Source organism: Cetorhinus maximus, chromosome 1, assembly GCF_964194155.1.
Source record: "Cetorhinus maximus chromosome 1, sCetMax3.hap1.1, whole genome shotgun sequence".
Classification (NCBI taxonomy): domain Eukaryota; kingdom Metazoa; phylum Chordata; class Chondrichthyes; order Lamniformes; family Cetorhinidae; genus Cetorhinus; species Cetorhinus maximus.
Window position 1 is genome coordinate 4,063,957 of NC_135879.1, and position 12,266 is coordinate 4,076,222.

At 46.1% G+C, this 12,266-nt stretch overlaps 1 protein-coding gene and 1 long non-coding RNA gene across 2 annotated transcripts; one reads left to right on the forward strand and one right to left on the reverse strand.

The window, feature by feature from the left end:
* Window positions 1-6,140: 6,140 nt before the first annotated feature.
* On the reverse strand, window positions 6,141-8,855 carry LOC144698478 (uncharacterized). Its single transcript, XR_013580520.1, has 2 exons — window positions 8,327-8,855; window positions 6,141-6,663 (listed from the first exon to the last, which is right to left on the reverse strand). It is a non-coding gene; the product is annotated as an uncharacterized LOC144698478 (long non-coding RNA).
* A 510-nt stretch (window positions 8,856-9,365) lies between these two features.
* On the forward strand, window positions 9,366-11,791 carry LOC144698390 (histone H2A.Z). Its single transcript, XM_078570364.1, has 5 exons — window positions 9,366-9,575; window positions 9,697-9,774; window positions 10,064-10,177; window positions 11,041-11,170; window positions 11,290-11,791. Exons 1-5 carry the CDS (start codon window positions 9,573-9,575, stop codon window positions 11,349-11,351), a joined length of 387 nt encoding a protein of 128 aa, XP_078426490.1. The 5' UTR covers window positions 9,366-9,572; the 3' UTR covers window positions 11,352-11,791.
* The last annotated feature ends 475 nt before the right edge of the window (window positions 11,792-12,266 follow it).

The window sequence follows — 12,266 nt, forward strand, 5'->3', positions numbered from 1 at the left end:
AAAGATAGGCAGGTTGACAGAGGGGGTGGGGTTGCTTTGTTAGTAAGAAATGAAATTAAATCGATAGCAAGAAATGACGTAGGGTCAGATGATGTAGAATCTGTGTGGGTAGAGTTGAGGAACCACAAAGGTGAAAAAAACCATAATGGGAGTTATGTACAGGCCTCCGAACATTAGTCAGGATGTGGGGCACAAGATACACCAGGAGATAGAAAAGGCGTGTAAGAAAGGCAAGGTTACAGTGATCATGGGGGATTTCAATATGCAGGTAGACTGGGAAAATCAGGTTAGTAGTGGATCCCAAGAAAAGGAATTTGTAGAATGTCTACAAGATGGCTTTTTGGAGCAGCTTGTGGTGGAGCCCACTAGGGAACAGGCAATTCTAGATTTAGTGATGTGTAATGAGGCAGATTTGATAAGGGAGCTTAAGGTGAAGGAACCCTTAGGAGGAAGTGACCATAATATGATAGAATTTACCCTGCAATTTGAGAGGAAAAAGCTGGAATCAGATGTAACAGCATTACAGTTGAATAAAGGCAACTACAGAGGCATGAGGGAGGAGCTGGCCAGAATTGACTGGGAGATGAGCCTAGCAGGAAAGACAGTGGAACAGCAATGGCAGGAGTTTCTGGGAGTATTTGGGAGACACAGCAAAAATTCATCCCTAGGAGGAAAAAGCATACTAAAGGGAGGACGAGGCAACCATGGCTGACAAGGGAAGTCAGGGACAGCATAAAAGCTAAAGGGAAAGCATACAATGCGGCGAAGAGCAGTGGGAAACCAGGGGATTGGGAAGCCTACAAAGACCAACAGAGGACAACTAAAAAAGAAATAAGGAGGGAGAAGATTAAATATGAGGGTAAACTAGCCAATAATATAAAAGAAGATTGCAAGAGTTTTTTTAGATATATAAAGGGTAAGAGAGAGGCAAAAGTGGACATTGGGCTGCTGGAAAATGACACTGGAGAAGTAGTAGTGGGGAACAAAGAAATGGCGGAGGAACTGAATAGGTACTTTGCGTCAGTCTTCACAGTGGAAGGCACGAGTAACATCCCCAAAGTTCAAGAGAGTCGGGGGGCAGAGGTGAGTATGGTGGCCATTACCAAGGAGAAGGTGCTAGGAAAACTGAAAGGTCTGAAGGTGGATAAATCACCTGGGCCAGATGGATTACACCCCAGAGTTCTGAAGGAGATAGCTGAAGAGATAGTGGAGGCGTTAGTAGTGATCTTTCAGGGATCACTGGAGTCAGGGAGGGTCCCAGAGGACTGGAAAATCGCTAATGTAACCCCCCTGTTTAAGAAGGGAGTGAGGCAAAAGACGGGAAATTACAGGCCGATTAGCCTGACTTCAGTCGTTGGTAAGATTTTAGAGTCCATTATTAAGGATGAGATTTCAGAATATTTGGAAGTGCATGATAAAATAGGGCAAAGTCAGCATGGTTTCATCAAGGGGAGGTCATGCCTGACAAATCTGTTAGAATTCTTTGAGGAGGTAACGAGTAGGTTAGACAAAGGAGAGCCAATGGATGTTATCTACTTTGTCAAGGTGCCACACAGTAAGATAAGAGCCCATGGTGTTAGAGGCAAGGTGCTAGCATGGATAGATGATTGGTTGTCTGGCAGGAGGCAGAGAGTGGGGATAAGGGGGTCCTTCTCAGGATGGCAGCCAGGGACTAGTGGAGTTCCGCAGGGGTCAGTGTTGGGGCCACAACTTTTCACTTTATACATTAATGAACTAGATGAAGAAACTGAGGGCATCCTGGCTAAGTTTGCAGATGATACAAAGATGGGTGGAGGGACAGGTAGTATTGTGGAGGTGGGGAGGCTGCAGAAGGATTTGGACAGGTTAGGAGAATGGGCAAAGAAGTGGCAGATGGAATACAACGTGGGGAAGTGTGAGGTCATGCACTTTGGTAGGAAGAATAGAGGCATAGACTATTTTCTAAATGGGGAGAGAATTCAGAAATCTGGAGTGCAAAGGGACTTGGGAGTCCTAGTCCAGGATTCTCTTAAGGTTAACTTGCAGGTTGAGTCGGTAGTTAGGAAGGCAAATGCAATGTTGGCATTTATTTTGAGAGGACTAGAATATAAAAGCAGGGATGTGCTGCTGAGGCTTTATAAGGCTCTGGTCAGACCACATTTAGAATATTGTGAGCAATTTTGGGCCCCGTATCTCAGGGAGGATGTGCTGGCACTGGAGAGGGTCCAGAGGAGGTTCACGAGAACGATCCCAGGAATGAAAGGCTTAACATATGAGGAACATTTGAGGACTCTGGGTCTATACTCGATGGAGTTTAGAAGGATGAGGGGGGATCTGATTGAAACTTACAGAATACTGAAAGGCCTGGATCGAGCTGACGTGGGGAAGATGTTTCCATTAGTAGGAGAGACTAGGACCCAAGGGCACAGCCTCACCGCAAAGGGAAGACCTTTTAGAACAGAGATGAGGAGAAACTTCTTTAGCCAGAGAGTGGTGAATCTATGGAATTCATTGCCACAGAAGGCTGTGGAGGCCAGGTCATTGAGTGTATTTAAGACCAAGATAGTTAGGTTCTTGATTGATAAGGGGATCAAAGATTACGGGGAGAAGGCAGGAGAATGGAGTTGAGAAACTTATCAGCCATGATTGAATGGCGGAGCAGACTCGATGGGCCGAATGGCCTAATTTCTGCTCCTATGTCTTATGGTCTTATAAAATTCCATTTGTCTTCTCAATTACTTGCTGCACTTGCATGCTAACTTTTTGAGTTTCATGCACAAGAACACCCAGATCCCTCTGTGCTGCACTTTTTTTGGAGTCTCTCTCCATTTAAATAATAGTCTGCCGTTTGACTTTTTCTACCAAAGTGCATTACCTCACACTTTGCTAAATTAAATTCCATCTGCCAAGTTTTTACCCACTCACTCAACCTGTCTATATCCCCTTGCAGATTCCTTATGTCCTCATCACAACATGCCCTCCCACTTATTTTTGTATTGTCAGCAAATTTGGATGCATTAAACTCTGCCTCCTCCTCCAAGTCATTATAGATAGTAAATAATTGAGGCCCTAGGACTAATCCTTGTGGCACTCCACTAGTTACGTTTTTCCAACCTGAAAAAGATCCATTAATCCTGACTCTCTGCCTTCTGTGTATTAACCAATCCTCAATCCATGAGCTCCTATCTTGCGCAATAACCTTTTATGTGGCACCTCATCAAATGCCTTCTGTAAATCCAAATATACTACATCTACCAGCTTCCCTTTATCAACTCTGCTTGTTATATCCTCAAAGAACTTTAGAAAATTTGTCAAACATGATTTCCCTTTCACAAAGCCATGTTGACTCTGTTGATTGCGTTAAGCTTTTCTAAATATCCTATTTCTTCCTTAATAATGGTCTCTAGCATTTTCCCAATGACAGATGTTAGGCTGACTGGCCTATAGTTTCCTGCTTTTTATCTCCCTCCCCTCTTGAACAGGGGCATCACATTAGTGGTTTTCAAATCCGCTGGGATCCTCCTGGAGTCCAGTGAGTTCTGGAATATTTCAACCAATGCCTCCACTATCTCTGTAGTTACTTCCTTTAAAACCCTTGGATGCAGGCCATCAGGTCCTGGTGACTTGTCTGCCGTTAGTCCCATTAGTTTCACAAATACTTTGTCCCTCATGATAGAGACTATTACAGGATCTTTCCTCTCATTAGCTCCTTGCTTATCTGATATCTTTGGAAGGTTTATAGTGTCCCCCACCATGAAGACCGATGCAAAATATTGATTTAAATTATCTGCCATTTCCCCATTCCGTTATCAGTAGACTTCACCGCTTTGTATGCCTTAGTTTTTGATTGAATACTCTCCTTGACTGCCTTTGTTAACCACGGATGGTTCATCCTTCTCATCGAGTCCTTCTTTTTGACCGGGACAAATTTTTGCTGAGCGTTATGAAATATCTGCTTAAATGTCTGCCATTGCTCATCCACTGACCTTCCCTTAGTCTATTTTCGCAGCTCGCTTTAGACAACTCTTTCTTCATACCTTTTTGTCCTACTGATACTGACATGGACAGATGCATCTGCGGCAGACAGGTTAGTGACGATGAGGTCAAGTATGTTTTTCCCTCTTGTTGGTTCCCTCAACACTTGCCATAGACCCAGTCTAGCAGCTATGTCCTTTAGGACTCAGCCAGCTCAGTCAGTCGTGGTGCTACCGAGCCACTCTTGGTGATGGACATTGAAGTCCCCACCCAGAGTACATTCTATGTCCTTGCCACCCTCAGTGCTTCCTCCAAGTGGTGTCCAACATGGAGGAGCACTGATTCATCAGCTGAGGAAGGACAGTACATGGCAATCAAATCAGAGGGTTTCCTTGCCCATGTTTGAGCTTATGCCATGAGACTTTATGGGGTCCGGAGTCGATGTTAAGGACTCCCAGGTCAACTCCCTTCCAACTGTATACCTCTGTGCTGCCACCTCTGCTGGGTCTGTCCTGAGGGTGGAACAGGACATACCCAGGGGTAGTGATGGTGGTGTCTGGAACATTATTTGTAAGATATGATTCCGTGAGGATGACTATGTCAGGCTGTTGCTCTCTTTGAGACAGCTTTCCCAATTTTGGCACTAGCCTCCAGATGTTAGTAAGGGGGACTTTGCAGGGTCGACAGGGCTGAGTTTGCTGTTGTCATTTCCAGAGCTAAGTCGATGCCGGGTGGTACGTCCAGTTTCATTCCTTTTTTTGAGATACAACTGAGTGGCTTGCTAGGCCATTTAAGAGTCAGCCACATTGCTGTAAGTCTGGAGTCACATGTAGGCCAGACTAGGTAAGGAGGACAGATTTCCTTCCCTAAAGGAGGGGCATCAGTGAACCAGGTGGATTTTTACAACAATCGACAATGGTTTCATCATTAGACTTTTAATTGATTTTTTTGAATTCAAATTCCACCATTCCACTGGGATTCAAACCCGGGTCAGCCCCTCTGCTTCCACCATCCTTTCAGGCAGTGCATTCTGGATCATAAAAACTCACTGGTCAGTATTTAATTCAGGTAACGGGGGTCTTGCCCACTGGCTGAAGAGCCGATGAGAGCTCTGCATCGCCTCGTTTCGGAAGGCTTGCTGGTATTAAGCCCCTCAGAGACACATAGATGGACAACAAATGGACCTTCCCCACGATCAAGGATTTTGGGGGTGAGAAACCCAGCCTCCCAATCAGAGGCCTGCAGCAGTCCATTGCAGGCAGCACCAGTGGGACTGTTGGCTGCTGCCAGCAATGCACCCAGGGAGAGCCCCAAGATCGCCGTTGGACCTGGGCCACTGGTGAGCAAGGAAGAGATGGGGGTCAAAGGGAATCATGCGAGGAGGGGTAGGAGGTTGCAGAAAGAGCAGGGGAGCGGCTTTTAGCAGGCTCGCCCCATTCCCTCGATCAGGTATTGAGTGCCTTTGAACGAGGGATACCCCCTCAGAGTCCGCAAACGTGACAGGGTTTGCTTCCCACATGACGTCTTACCCACCCGCCACTGGATGAACACCACTGACAGCAGGATGAGGCTCTTAGGTGGGCATTAAATGCCCACTAAGGGGCCTCAATTGGCAGCCTTCCCGTCCCTGGCTTATTCGGCGTAGAGGTAGAGGAGATGGTGGGATCCTCACCCAGCATCTACCACCTGATTAAATGCACCCCCACCTCCAAACTCACTTCGGGGAAGGGCAACAAATTTTGCCCACTCTGTCTCCTCTCTGATTGAATCATATTTGTAGTTTGTGATGCCCAAGGATGTCTTGTCAGTTTTGTGTGCCAGTTCTTGGTGCAGCAATCCACAGCCAGTGTAAACTGTAGTTTAATGCCTAGCACCCTTATCCTGATTTAGAGGTTCCACTCTAGAGAGCACCAATGAAAATAAACTGAGGGAGTGCTGCACTGTCAGAGGTGTCATCTTTCAGGTGGGACGTTAAGCCTAGTCTACCCTTTCGGGTCGATGTGAAAGATCCCACAACACTATTTCCAAGAAAAGCACGGAAGTTCTCCCTGGCGTCCTGGTAAAATGCCAACAGCAGCAGAAATAGGCCTTTAAGTGGCCATTTTTCGGCCTTCCCTGGCTCCCAGCCTGCTCCCTGAGGCCCTATAAAATCCCAGCCAATGTTGTTCTTGCAGAAATATCAACAATTAGCATTTATATAGCACCTTTAATGTTGTAAAATATCCCAAGGCACTTCACAGCAGCATTAAGAGACAAAATTTGGCTCGGTGTTACGTAAGGAGACAATGGCCCATATCTTCTGGTCTCATGATCATCAGAGACTAACCATATGACGGAAGATGTGTGTGCAGACCCCGCAGAAGTCCTAACACATGGTCCTACATGGGAGTTGCCTGGAAGTTTAAATTTCCCGAGGGTTGATTCCCTGCCGCCCAGGACCCTGTGCGAATCCTTCTGACTCTTGAGGCAGAAAAAGGGGGCATCTTCTCTGCACTGATCGTCATCTTGTTTTTCCGTGGACTCCTGTGCTGAAGAATTTCTTCTGGGTGCTGCATCAGAAGTTTGATCTTTTTAAATATGTCCCAGTAAGTGTGCAGTTTTCTGTCTGATTAGCGTCAGATGCAGCAGTGCCGACGCTGATCCAAAGGTTTGGGCCATTCAAATAGATGACCAAAAGCTTGGTTGAAGAGGCAGGTTTTAAGGTGCATCCTAAAGAAGGAAAGAGAGACAGAGAGTTTTAGGGAGGGGATTCCAGAGCATAAGAGCCCAGAAAGCTAAAGGTAGAGCCACCAATAGAGGTGCGATTTAAAATCGGGGATGCGCAAGAGAGTTCTTTTACCTTAATAAATTAGGTCAAGGTTGTGTGAATCTCGGCACTTGATATCTTTCCATGATTTCATGTAAAACATGTTTTAAGTGTTAGGTCGAAGGGTGACCTGAACCAAACTGGAAATCTTAATTCCAAAGTAAAATACTCCAGATCTGGAAATTTGAAATAGAAAATGACAATGCTGGAAATCCTCAGTAAGGTCATTGACTTGAAACATTAACTGTTTCTCCACTGATGCTGCCAGATCTGTTGAATATTTCCAATATTATCTGTTTTGAAAATCTTCACAGTCCTATTCTCAAAGTGAGTCCAATATTTTACCATATGTTTGACGTGTATTTTAGGGGGTAGTTGCAGATGCGCAAACATGGTGCATTAGCAAATGTTGATGTGTCAGCTGTGGTTCAGTGGGTAGCACTCTGGTCTCTGGGTTAGAAAGTTATAGGTTCAAGCCCACACTGAGATTTCAGCACAAGACTCCAGGCTGACACTCTAGTGCATTACTGAGGAAGCGCTTCACTGTTCGGAGAATCAGTGCTGAGGGAGCGCTGCACTGACAAAGAATCAGTACTGAGAGAGCGCTGCACTGTTGGGAGATGGTTTTCAGACTTAAAATGAGGCTGTATCTGCCCCATCAGACATTAGAGGGATCAATATTGGGATCTATTAAGAAAGGTATTATCTGGTCGTTATCTCACTGTTGTTTTGGGGAGCTTGCTGTGCACAAATGGGCTCCCACATTTCCTACTTCACAGCTGTAAAGCATTTTGTGATGCTCTAAGGTTATGAAAGGCACTATATAAATGCAAGTCTTTCTTTCCAGTGTATGAGACCGATAAGAAATGCTGAAATTGATGAATAAACTTAATTTTAATAAAATCAATTTAATTACATTCCATCATTATTTTTGACTTGCTCTAACAATTGATTTCTCTGTTTCCCACGCTGGCAAGTCTCCCATTCATTCCCTTAAGTTATTAATGAAATAGTTGTTGAAACCCATTCTAGTTTTCTGATGTGTCACTGTTAGCTCTTCTCACATCTCTTATTCGCACCATTCATTTATTACCTCCAATTCTAACTAGCTTAGCCTTCCCAGTTCGTATAATTATTTATGTTTAGCCTCAGTGGATTTGATTTTCCACGATGTGGAATATTTATGCCAATTTACTGTGGAATGCTGCAGAGGTGTAAATGCATTCAGATGGATTCAATGCTTAGCTAACATTAGCTTATCCCAGCAGCAAAGCTGTTAGGCAAATAAAATGCAAACTGAATCCCTTGTAAATGCTAAAAACCTGAAACAAAAACAGAAAATACTGGTTTCACCAGGCCAGTCAGCATCTCTGGAGAGAAAAGAAAAAAGGTTAATGTTTCAAAAAGAGCCCTGTCCAATATTAATGAGCCAGTGAACCCTAGGTATGCACAATTCACTGCAGTACTGACATTCATGTGAATCGGCTGATGATTATTGGACAAGTTGATCACACATTGGATTAATTGACATAGTTTACTGAACTATGAAAAGAATATTAAGTTCACTCAGGAGTAAGGCATCAGTCTTCTTGATGAGATGACCTTCAGGTGGATGTAAAAGGTCCCAGAGCACCATTTTGAAGAAAAGCTGGGGAGTTCTGCCCAGCATCCTGGGTCCAATATTTATTCCTTAGTCAAGATCACAAAAAACAGATTATTTGGGCATCTATCACCTTGCTGTGTGTGTAGGAACTTTTTTCATTGTGCAAGCTGATTGCAGCATTCTGTGTAGAGTACCTACGTTACAACTGCATCTGCATTTCCAAAGTACTTCCATGGCTGTAAAATGCTTTTGACCCTCCTGAAGTTGTGAAGGTTTCTGTAGAAATGCAAGTCATTTTACATCTAAATAAAAGCAAAATACTGCAGATGCTGGAGATCTGAAATAAAAACAGAAAGTGCTGGAAATACTCAGGTCTGGCAGCATCTGTGGAGAGTTAACATTTGGAGCCCACTATAACTCTTTTTTACAACTCAAGAAGTGCAGCAAGGAAAGACGTTCCTAAGAGTCATATTGGACTCGAAATGTTAACTCTGGGTTTCTTTCTCCACAGATGCTGCCAGACCTGCTGAGATTTTCCAGGTGCTTTTATTTTTGTTTTGGATTTCCAGCATCCGCAGTTTTTTGCTTAAGAGTTTTAGAGTTCTTTCAGTTCTTAGAGTTTTTTCAGCACTCTGTTTTCATTTCATATACATAAATATATAAATGCAAATGTTTCTTTCTGTGTGTTTTCAGCTCTTGATATGTGTCAATATTGCAAATCATAACTTTCAATGGTCTGGTCTCCCCCAACATTGACATTGTTGCTTTTTGTCTTTAAGGAATTGCCTCAATCATTAATTTTTTTCTTCATGGAATAATAATTACCCCTCCCCAGTTAATTTGCTGTTATTTTTCAATTGAAACATATATCAACCCTTTCCTCAATTGATGTGAGTCTATCCCTTGCTGCTTGGGTTCTGAGTTGTTCCCCTGCGCATCACCACGTGCAACCGTGCGTAATCACGTCACACGCACGCAACTGCCCCGCCCCGCCCAAGAACCAGACGCCGCGCTCCTGCTGGTTCGCGGGCTGATCCGATTGGTCTCCGCTCGAACAATGGCGCCGCCGCCCATTGGTCATCCGCTCTGGTGCCAATAGCCCGGATGTCGGCCGGGCTGGACTATAAATAGGGGGAGGGCCGGGGCGGGAGCGCAGAACGGTTTGAAAAAAAAAGGAACGGAGCGGAGAGACCGAGCGGACACGAGGCGATGGTGAGCAGAGCGGATTTCCCCCCGCGGGAGGGGGGAAGAGCAGGAGGGCTGGAATTAACTCTTCGATTGCATTACGCACCTGCTGGTTTTTTTTATTATTTTTGTTGTTGTTCTCCGACAGGCTGGCGGCAAAGCGGGTAAAGACTCCGGCAAGGCGAAGACGAAAGCGGTTTCCCGCTCGCAGCGAGCCGGGCTGCAGGTGAGTTGCCGCCGAGCGCTCGGCCAGTGGGCGCGGCGCGAGCGGCTGCAGCAGGGGCGGCGGGTCGACCCCGCGCGGGCGCGCGCGCGCGGTTGAGCCAGGCGCTCGGGCGGGCGCCGCTCAACACCAGATTTTTTTCAACCCGCACCTCCCCCCACCCAATCACCGACGGTTAGATTTTTTTTTTAAACCCCCCCCCCCCCCTCCCCCACATATAAATTTATCGTTTCTCGTCACGTTTCTGATTTTTTTTTCACCCCCCTCCTTTGCTTGTTTTGATTTTTTGCAGTTCCCAGTCGGTCGGATCCATCGGCACCTGAAGTCCAGGACCACCAGCCACGGCCGGGTGGGCGCCACGGCGGCGGTTTACAGCGCGGCCATTCTGGAGTATCTGACCGCCGAGGTGAGAAAGAGGGGGGAGAGAAGAGGGAGGCTGGAGTGTGAGGGGTGGGGGCGGGGCGGTAGAGATGGGGCCGAGGCGCCGTGTCCGGTCCGTCGGGGATGGTTCCGGGTGGGGTCCGGTCCGTCGGGGATAGTTCCGGGTGGGGTCCGGTCCGTCGGGGGAAGTTCCGGGTGGGTGTCCGGTCCGTCGGGGGAAGTTCCGGGGTGAGGGGGTCCGGGCCTGAGGGTGCCCGGAGGTGAGGGGGTCCGGGCCTGAGGGTGCCCGGGGGTGAGGGGGCTCCAGGCCTGAGGGTCCCCGGGGGTGAGGGGGTCCGGGCCTGAGGGTGCCCGGGGGTGAGGGGCTCCGGGCCTGAGGGTGCCCGGGGGTGAGGGGCTCCGGGCCTGAGGGTGCCCGGGGGTGAGGGGCTCCGGGCCTGAGGGTGCCCGGGGGTGAGGGGCTCCGGGCCTGAGGGTCCCCAACTTCGCTTTTCTTTCTGCTTTTGGAAGCTGTTACAATTTAACCCCCCAGTTCAGTTAAATTGAATTTGGTACATTTAGCCAGTTTTATATTCAGGCTAGCTTTTCCTTCCCTATTGGAACAGGAGGCCTTAAAATTTGATCATTACTGAGATGCATCTTAATTTTTTTCTGCCTTCGTTCCTTAACCCAAGAAGTTGTGCCTAACGAGCATCTCCGCTTTCAATTTTCTCAATTCAACCCCCCCCGCCTCATTTGCTTGCTTTATTCAGACAGCACCTTCTTAATATAAACATTTGAGTTCCAGGTTTCCAGCATGTCTGAAGTGTTTTCTGACATTACCCCTGAACGGCTTAGCTCTAATTAAGTAATGTCTAGTCCTGCACTTAAATACTTGCCTTTTGCCAGGTACTGGAGCTTGCAGGAAATGCATCCAAAGACTTGAAGGTGAAGCGCATTACCCCTCGCCACTTGCAGCTTGCCATTCGAGGAGATGAAGAGTTGGACTCCTTAATCAAAGCTACCATTGCTGGTGGTGGTGAGTATCTTGTATATGTGGCTGTGTCCTCAGACTGTATAGCCTTCCCCTCCTTCTCTGATTTGCCCTTCAGCTGTAATGTCCTCCATATTGACTTGGTGTTTTTTTTTTGTTTTCAGGTGTTATTCCTCACATTCATAAATCCCTGATTGGCAAAAAGGGACAACAGAAGACTGTTTGAGGATGGAAGCTCCCTCCTTTATTTTAGGTTTATTATCTCAGGACTCCATCTCCAATTAATCAGCCGTAGAATGTTTGGAGGATGTGGCTGGAAGGCACTGGACTTCTGAAAATGTGATTGCATAGAAAAATGTTTTTTATCTCGATAGTATTGAGGGGAAGGGGGGGTATCTTTTTAAAGTAAATTCAATAATCACACTTCCATGTGCACTGGTCTGGGAATGCCAAATCTGGGACCATATCTTCTATGGTGGAATTGTATCTTAGTGACCTGGAGACATTTTCCTGGTTACTGCCTTTTTAATAGAGCCCTGTTACAATGTTTTAAATGCAGGAAGAACTCATTGCTTGTATAATTTTATTTTTGGAGTGGATTTCAATCTAGATGGTTTGTTCTGACTGCTGGTGGATGAAGTTTTCAATAAAATGTGTATTAAAATATGTGGCTTGTGTCTTTTGAAAGAGGGTTCAACAGTTCACTTGTGAGCAGTTGGGAGGCAGTTTGTCCAGCAAGAGGCTCCATCCTTCAACTAGATGGCTGGAGTTCTTTGGATAGGTGGAACTAATGCAGCAAAACATGCTGCTATGGAGTTGGACAGTGCACCATTGCTTGCATGCTTTGCCAAGTGTCCTTGATGTGGATCTTTTTAGCTAACTATGGTGAAAAGATGGCTGTAAGCTATGAATGTGTTGCCTTTTTAAGTGGTTGCTCCTCAACAGCAGTGAGTTGCAGCTTCTGGCTAAAGCTGCCCCATGGTGCTCAATGCTTCACAACTTGGTTTACAAACAAATCCTATTTCCATTTGTTACTGGCGAAGCTGCAACAGAACAATAGTTCTTTATAGCAAGCCTGGTGACTACAATGGTTGAATGGATGCATCTAATTATAGGAATAATTAAAACACTGATCTTGCAT